Source organism: Maniola hyperantus, chromosome Z, assembly GCF_902806685.2.
Source record: "Maniola hyperantus chromosome Z, iAphHyp1.2, whole genome shotgun sequence".
NCBI lineage: Eukaryota > Metazoa > Arthropoda > Insecta > Lepidoptera > Nymphalidae > Maniola > Maniola hyperantus.
Genome location: NC_048564.1, coordinates 14,518,186 through 14,527,896, shown reverse-complemented (window position 1 = coordinate 14,527,896; position 9,711 = coordinate 14,518,186). Strand labels below are relative to the sequence as shown.

At 35.3% G+C, this 9,711-nt stretch overlaps 1 protein-coding gene across 1 annotated transcript in view; it reads right to left on the bottom strand.

Moving 5' to 3' along the window:
- Positions 1-1,889: 1,889 nt before the first annotated feature.
- Unr (cold shock domain-containing Unr) overlaps positions 1,890-9,711 on the bottom strand; it is a 24,088-nt gene continuing 16,266 nt past the window's right edge. Inside the window, exons 10-11 of the mRNA XM_069508790.1 lie at positions 6,671-6,770; positions 1,890-2,002 (exon numbers count right to left, since the gene is read on the bottom strand). Of these exons, the coding sequence (XP_069364891.1) occupies positions 1,890-2,002; positions 6,671-6,770 (213 nt within the window). The remainder of the gene's footprint in view (positions 2,003-6,670; positions 6,771-9,711) is intronic.

Here is a 9,711-nt window from a genome sequence, read left to right as displayed (position 1 = left end):
TCTGGATTTTTATTTACATAGAAATTAACTTACACTATGAACCTTATATCAAAGTTGTATGTATGATCCTGCGAATATAATATACGAGCTTACTTGGATCTAAGCTAGTTTTTTTGGGTTCCGTACCTCTTACAGCGAGTCCCACATACCTCCCCGGAAAAAACGTGGTCGGCTGCGTTTCTTCCGGGGAGGATGCGTAAAAGCATTTCCCAGCGAAAAAAAAAGGGTTCCGTACCTCAAAAGGAAAAGGGGAACCCTTATAGGATCACTTTGATGTCTGTCTGTCCGTAAGTCTGTCCAGAAAACCTATTGGGTACTTCCCGTTGACCCGAATCAGGCTTCTGAACCTCAAAATTGAAGAAAAACAACCCTTAAACTTTAAGGACCCTTTAAGGCTCCACGGGATTTTTTAAAAACCTAATTCCACGCGAACATCAGCTAGTTATAAAATAATGATTACTTACCAAAGAAGAATGAAATCATCATGGTTAGTCCATGATGATGGCCCTCACCGGCTCTCTCTCTATCAGGATTTGTCACAATGTAGCTATTAGCAGAGTGAACTAAGAGGGACGGAACTCTCGGTTTGATCCTGAATCGACGATGTCAAATATTAGGGCCATGGTGACGTGAAATCGTAGAAAAATAGGGCTACCTTAGTCCTGCGTCAAATGCACATTTGACGCTTACCAGTAACGTCAATGCCTTTACGTTTTGTTAAAAGTTCCCCTGTTGTGAACTATGCTATTAGCATTTAAAAGGGTAATAGTGAACGTGCCTGTTCCGGATGCAAAGGACTGTTGCCCTGTGAGTGCAGCGTGATGTAAAAAAAAATAGAAACCCTTCAAATGATATAATGACATCGTTTATTAGTATATGTTTCATAACTTTATTGCAATCGTATAGCTATAAATATGGCGTGGCGTTCAGTCGGTCGACTGTCGTCAGCGTAACACATATACTTTAGAAACCGACGTATCACAAATGTTGAACCGCAAGTTAACCAAAGTTGTAATCATCGAGACGAAATTTTGGCAGTGGTCAATTGGGTATTTGACTTCAATTTTTTTATCATTTTATTATAAACTAGGATAAAAATAATAACGTAAACTGAAAAAACTAATTAAATCGATCAAATAAAAAGTTATAAGCATTTAAATATTTCTGATTAGACAGAGATAACGATATAGAATTATGACGTCATTTTGACAAATGCCATAGTAGCTTCGTGCGGTTTCATACAAATATTCGTTTTGCGAGAAAGGGATAGAAGACCCACCCACTCCAAAATTAAAATGCCTGTAACTTTGTAAATCTTTGTTGGGTTTTAATATTTTTTCAGCGTACGTCATTATTTTTATCCTATATAATAAATAATAAATTTATATATAATAAAGTAATAATATTTATCAAATTCAAAAGTTGTGAAATACCCAATTCAAAAAAATTTGGCCGTTACTACCTATATAAATAAATAATTACCTAATAATAGCAAGCACCATTAGCGTGTTGTAGTTTGATCGCTCATAGAACAAACGCTGAAATATATAGAGCATAGTTTGACTTTGCTCAGACTTGAAGCAAGACAGATTTATTTCACCCTGCCTAAGTCTGTCCCTTTTTAACTGTCTCAAGTCTGGGCAAAGTCACTCTATATAATATCTCAGCCCGGGACAAAGCGGCGTCGTGGCGCGGACTTCAACTTCAACCTCAACTGCAGTGAACGATGCACTAAAGCTGAGAACATTGAATCTAGACTTAGGTTTCAGTTAAAACAAGACAGATTTATGCCAGCGATATAAGTAATGCTGTCTCGTTTTAACAATGTCTGAAGTCTGAGCAAAATCAAAGTGCGCTTTATAGGTATCAGCATTAGTATAATATCATGTTTATTCTGATTTTTGAATGCCAGTTTTATTTTCTCTTAAATTGTCACCATGGTTCATAGGACCTTTCGCTCTTTTCCTAAAGTACTGGTTCCTTGGTGCATGTGAACGCAACGCTGCATACGTTAAACGCAGAGTTAGTAGTTATCAAGACACCAAACAACCGCTATATTTCAATAGTATTCGATTTCGAACCCTTACGTTTTATACTGCCAGTGATCGTTGCCAAAATTTCTCGTTAAGTAAACCGATGGAAGGCGCCCCTCAACAACGGGGACACGAGACTCAAGTCGAAGGATTCATTTAATCACAATCATCAAAAAATGTACAAGGATCTATAAACATTTGGCATAAATAACTCTGCTTCAGCGCCCACTTCACGTTAGGCCAACGCACTCATGTGTGGCGCCAGCTCGTGCGTATTTACCGGCACTCGTCGAGAGCGTAGTTCTATCGTGTAGTGGACGCATTACGGATACACGTTGAACTTCACCAACTCAAAATAAAATAAACTCTTATGATAATTCCATAGTTTTGTATTTCTGGAAAAAAACACTTTTTTGATTTGATAAACTAGTCAACTCAAAAATAAATAAGTACTCTTACGATAGTTGCAAAGTTTTGTATTTCTGAAAAAAGTCACTTTTTTTTAAAGATAAAGATAAATACCCGGTATACACACGGGTACCCTTCGAGGTTCTTTTAGGCACTGCTAGAAAAGTTATTTTAAGGAGGTTTTCACACTAATTCTATGTAAGTCAAGTATGCTCGCGCTGCCGCGGAATTGTTTGTACAATCTTCATTTCAATTCATATTTGAGACATTTTGAAATCAATCTAATAAATTACAATTTCATCAGTAGGTTTTATTCAGTGCACATGACAACAATGTAACAATATAATTTTTAATAATTAAAACCTAAATCATGTGTGCTCTTCAATAATTTTAACTTTCTTTAATATATTAATTTATCTTGAATAATTTGAGTTAGATCAATTTTGTGTAAAAAAAAATTACAAAAAAAATAAAAACCGACTTCGTTACATAAACACTAAAAATTGAAAAATAATTTAATTTATTACCGAATATATTATGTATACAAGAGTTAATATAGTTCCATAATAATACTTTTTGGTGCCGGTGCCTTTCAAACAAAAAAATAATTTTCAAAATCGGTCTAGGCGTTTTCGAGTAATCGGGGAACAAACATAAAAAATAAAAATAAAAAATAAAATAAAAAAAAGATTCCGACGAATTGAGAACCTCCTCCTTTTTTTGAAGTCGGTTAAAAATGGTTATCAGAGCTAGTACGGCAATCAAGATCGCACTATACCCAATAACTCAAATAATAAATTAATAAATTGATTTCAGTAAAAATAAATATAAAATTTGATAATTTTGAAAAGTCCTTCCGCGGCAACGTGACGCCATCAACAATATTGCAAATCCCACAAGAAATAGAAGTTTTAATATATCTATAATATTGTGTAAGTTATAATCGCCGGTGTACACGATTATAACTATTACGTACAATGAACCTCCCCGCCCCCACACATAACGTGCAGTGACAGTCACAATGCTTTAAATTTATAATAATATTTTTATAAAAGTTTTTTTTTGGTATTTAGAAAATGTTATTTTTTCCTAAACTAAATGATTTTCCAAAAATCTGAGAAACCGTATAACTAAAAATTATAATTATTAAATAAAAAAGAAGCCTGTAATTCTGAGATTTTTCAAAATAATATTACATTATAGAAACTTAATTAGGCTTCAGTGTAAGAGTCGCAGGCGGGAACTTGGTTGGCAATCAAGTTTTTACTTTTACATGCCCCCGGCTGAGATACTTTTTAGTACAGCAGTTTAATGAAATTTCTAGATCTTATTTTATGAATTTTCTTTTTTATTTTATCTACACCCATGCTTTAAATCCTCTATGAAAGATTCTGAAACAGTTGGCTCATTGCCAACATTAAAACACCCAATATCTTAATAACCATTAAAACATCCAAACGAGTGTTATAATGTTGTACTGAATTTCATTATACCACTCCTGTGAAATTCAGTACAACATTATAACACTTTTACAGACAAGATTTAATGGTTATTAAGATATTGGGTGTTTTAATGTTGGCAATAAGCTAACTGTTTCAGAATCTTTTATAGAGGATTCATAATATTATGGGTGTAGATAAAGTCTTGTATGCAACTGTTGATAATTAGGTATTAAAACCCTCTTTATACAACAGTTCCATAAATAACTATAATATCACGGCACTGGCACTGCACGGTTTTGTGTGGACAACATTGATAGGTATCCTCTTATACCCGAATAATCCGGGACGTACTTCTTTTTCAACACTACAACATCAAATATCCTGATTATTATATCGTTTTTTTCGCTATTATCTATAGGGTTACATGGGCATATATGGTACAAGCGACAACAGTATGTGGAGTTAAGCGTACATGCATATGACGTTTGTTCAAAATTCCTATCGCTTTGGAATCATTTATAAATAATAATTAATAAACACTTTCTTCTTTTTAATTTCCTTTTCGCAGAACTAACTTTCCAGTGTAGAATGTCGCAATATGCAAGGTCGATGGGAGATTCTTCGGTTAACGATTTGAAGGCACTTCAATAAATTCCAAATTAAGTAAGAAACCAACTAATGTATAATTCGCGACAGGTCGAGATTGCAATCGGGGTATGAGGCAGGGGGACGCCCCACACACCCGCACGTCGCCGTGCTCGCCCGCACTGGGTTAGCTCGGGAGCTGTGCGGGTGTGCGGGGCGTTCCCACCCCGATCGCTATCTCGACCTGTTGCGTACTATACCTAATTGCTCGATTTTTCAATAGCCAAATAATTGTTAACTGAGGAATAAAATCGACGTTTTGATATACTACCAATACAAAAATGGTAAAACTTCAAATTTATTCCTCAGTTAAAATTTACCTGGCGATTGAATAATCGGCGGCCCTAATACAAATAAATAAATGAATAATTTAAACTATAAAATAAGTGTGATGTATTTCTTTGTAGCGATTTTTTTATTTCGTCCTTATAACAGCAATAATGCTGTTAATTTATATACCATCTAAATTTGCGAAATTGTGATTTAAGAAATGATCACATTTAAAAAAAAATTTTTTTTCATATGAATATTAATTTGCGATGTGCCTAGACTCGAGTATATTTATTAAGTTTAAAATTTGAGGATATTTTATTAACCTAAAAGTATGAAACTGGTCCAGTCCTTATATTTTATGATAAATGTAACAGTACTACTCAATTGTTTCCTGGCCCGACTGATGTTTCAATGTAACAAATTAGATAAATGCATATTATTTCATTTAATTTGTTTTTTTTTTATTCATTATTTACACATTGTTACCAAATATATATTAAGGACTTCATATTTAATGGCTACGTATGACATTCAACACCACGACTTTTTTAAACGTACCGCTAATTAAATTAATCTAATACCAATATTATTATTGCAATAAATATTATCTCAGTCTTTGGTTCCATTCCAGTATATAACATAACTTTAAAACTGATCGCATATCGGTACCCTTAGTACAAGTTGGCACTTCTCGACATCGCCGATAGATTTTGAGCATCGAAACGCTATAATGAGAGTAGAATATCCCCAAATTATCTTAACCTGGACGACATCCACATCTTTCGTGTTTGCCGTGGGAATGCTTATCACATTTCCACGGAGACTCAGGATGACACCTATTTACATACTTCTCATCAAAAAAATCGTAAATTAAACTACGAACTAAAAGTATTCGGAAATGTTTCGATTTTTTCTGTGAGAAGTATACAAACTTGGAATGTCAAACGTTATCTAGATTAAAAAAAAAACGAATCGTTAAGAGTAGCTTCCAAGGCTTTTCCAACACTTTTTTTTTAAATCAAGAAACCAATTACATATTAAAAATATTTTTATTTTGTTCTCTGAAAGTAAATGAGTCAGATTGGATAACTATGTGGACAAACTTAGAGTTTGTTGTATTCCTTTTTTTCTCTGGTTCTTGAATCATAGTCCTACTTCTATTAAAAAGTTTCGGTTCGCTGTCAACTCTGGACGTAAAGGCAAATTTGTTGGGCGTATTTCTCATTATTGGTTACAATATTTTTCCCACTAACTTTATTTGGAAGGAGTTTAGGTGCTGCGATGGATCTTTTTATCGGATTACTCCTAGTATTAGTGTTTGTATTCTAATCAGATTACAAACGTTACATCACTAGTTCCTGCGGTAGTGGAGCGGTGCGGGAGGGGTGTGATGACGTGACGCGAGAGCTCAGTGATTCGTCAACTTGTGACAACTGTCACCCTCACACTCTCACACCGCTCCACTACCGCAGGAGCCCCCTCAGTTATGCGGTATACCTATGATAATAAAACTAGAAGAAACTAGATTAAGCCCAGCATACTTTGCAATGTCTATTTGAACGACTCGCGCACCATATTTTGTACATTGATGGTAATATATCAGAAAGCAAGTGTCAAAAATAACTGTACAAACTTTCAACTCAATCGGATGAACGATGAGCGAACGCGTATCACTTCATACGATTAAATATATCAATAAATTACCTTTTGCACAGGTTAAAGACCAGAGATTTTTTCGTGACGACTGTTACTACATAATATATGTATGACCGATTGGAAGTGATTTACAACGGATTGTATTTAAATGTTGTCCATTGAGAAATTTAATTCGTTGTTTGAAAATGAAAGGGGCTGGCGAAAAAAAATTACCATTTCTATTGTTATTTTCCGAAAATGACTCCTTTTCACTTTTAGGTCCAGATGCTACATTCTCTTTATTTTCATCAGCGTCGTCGAACTTCCACGCTTCCTGTTGTGGTTTTATATTACGATTACATAAATGATTCAGTCCAAACCACTGCAAGTGGTAATATGAATCTAAAGATTTCCCCCTTTTCTTTAACCAACTCTGCAATCTCTTTATCTGAATTTATTTTGCCTCGATATTCGAAATCTGTCAACGTTGACGAGATCTGCAAACTCGTACTAAGCTTACAAGTCGAATCGAACGCGCCGTACTTATCGAATTTTTTATTCATTGAATATGAAATCATACACAACCTTGCTCACTAGCCCGCAGTATATAGTGCGTAGATTTTGAGATCTCAGTCGCCATTTTAGCTCTATGTGTCAACTTTCATGACATAGGTAAGTAAATTGAATTAAGGGCTAAAGATTTTAGTCCTTAATTTAATTTACTTTTGACATGACAGTTGACACATAGAGCTAAAATAGCGAGTGCGATCTCAAAGTGTATGCATTATACTCTACGATTTTGCAAAAATTTCGATGCTTGGCGTCCCCTTAGATGCGAATATAATAGAGGCGATCTAATGCTCTATTCCGATAACATTAAATATCTAAATATAAATCTTTGTTCGTTAAATTTTTCTTTATGTTCCAAGAGCTGGGTGAGTATAGTAAATGTAAACTTGTTTGACATATATGCTTCTGTAACGCATATAGCGAACCATACATAATATAATAGTTTATCAGGGAATGGTTCTGGAATTTTGAACAACGTTTATGCGAAAAAGAACCTCATCACATAATTTATTTAAATATAATATAAAAAAAGAAAAACAGTAACTAGCAATGTATGCAGTCAGACTCGGTAAACATTTGATATGTTCTTTGCTCGTTTACAAACTATAATTTAGCGAAGATAAAAATAAAGTTTTCATAAATTCAGCGTTCCTTCTTCCATTTAGTAATGTTTTATATTCAAGAGTGAAACCACGGAACACTCGTTATATTTCATAATGAATAGTTTAAGAACTATTAACAAAACAATTTTCTAAATGCTGCTAAAGAAAGGATCAAAATCAGTCTCTCGTGAATACAAAATGACGATCGAGGTAAACTACACAACGGAAGGCAATCTTAACATTATCTGCAAGCGTGTCTGACGTCTTTGGCATACCGACGCATTCGCACGTGACACGCTTTTATTCTATTACGTCACTTATCAATATTTAACCTATCTGTAATCTGGAGATAAGTTAACGTTGCTACGTCAAATGCCAAGTCAGTTTTTAAATAATAACAACGTTGCTCTGTAACTATCTCCAGATTACCGATAGGTTCGATTATTAATTGCGGTCGTAATAGACTTCATTAACATATTTTCGATACCACATATAATATAATTCATGTGCAGTAGCCTCAAATAGCCTCAAATAAAGATTTTTTTCTTCTTTTCTTCCTTTGAATGCGTCGGTTTGCTAAAGGAGTTGTACTCACTACGCAGTGCACCACCAAAAAACATACTTACACAAACATAACATTAGGAAACAACATTACACGACATCCATAGACTAGTTTGATCAACAAAATGATTTATAAAAAACTCTACTTAAAAATGTCATTGCGCTATGTTACGGCGGTAATACACATGCCTGTAGCTCGCATGCCAGATACTGGCAAATACACTCTATCCGCGGAAAGAAGTTACTACAGCGCTCTCTCACACAATCCCATACAAATGATAGAGACAAAAATTACAGTGGGCGCTAACCATTTTCAGTCACCAACCAATAATCATAAACAAAACTATATTTTTTAATTGAATTTCGAATGTTTTTGAAAACATGTTTTGTTTGGTTAGTGCATCGTGATTCATAAAAATACTTTTCATTTGGTTAATAGATGGGACAAGGTTGGTATACACGGGATCTTGTAAAAATAGGTATGTATCATCGTTTAGGCATCAAATGACTGCTTGTCAGTGCCTGGCATGCCAACTAAAAACAAGTGAAGAGAGAATGCCAGCTTGCAAATGTCTGGCATATAAACTACTGGCAAGTGTACTATTTTAACAAAGAATATCAGTATCTCTCATGCCAGCTCACAAGTGTCTGGCATGCCAACTACAAACAAGTGAAAAGAGAATGTCGGCTTGCCAATGTCTGGCATGGAAACTACTGGCATGCCAGCTTCTATCACCGCCTTTACACCGCATAGTGATCGCCTGTAATTGCAGGGTGCCGCAGTTGGTATAGTTTACCTTTCCTTGAATTTAAATCAAACCTAGGATGTTTACCTACGTAGCAGTAAAATATCTTTGTTTTTTTTTTTCAGGCCTTGTTGCGTCGATCGTTACGTCTCACTCGCCAAGTTGTTCTGAAAACATGGAAAAATAAGGGTCAAACATGGACTTAGCCCGTAGCTCACTTGTTAGTGAGATTTTTGGTGTAGTTTTTGTGCTCTTTTGAGTGTGATAGTTGGTGTTGGTAAGCATATTTTGTTTTGTGATCGTCTCAAGAAGTTTCCAGGCTGTAGAAACATGCACGAAGACCACTTTCACGTTCCCCCTGACCTGGTATGTGGAAATACCAACCACCACGCCACCCTCAACATCGGTCCCCCAAGCGGGCCGTAAACGACCTTCCGAAGAAAAACCCCCGTCAACATCAAAGAAACCTATACCCGACCCCCCTCGAGTTACCTAGACACAGACTGCGGCCCCTTTATCGTCAACGTTTCCCGAGCAGTAGCTGATCCTTCGGCTGGCACCGCGCTCAAGGCAATCAAATTTGGTCAATGGTACTGATTCTGGGCCCAACCAAATGTTAGAGTTATCGCATCCTCTTCTTACTAATGTAATATGAAAAGGACAGACGCAGTTTGACAGTTAAAAATTTAATTTTTAGATGGTAAACCCCGTGATTTTAGCGCAGAGTCGCGAGCCTACTGTTTAAATTTGTAGCGTGCACTAAAATTTAGAGTCTTTAAATGTAAAGTTCATGTTC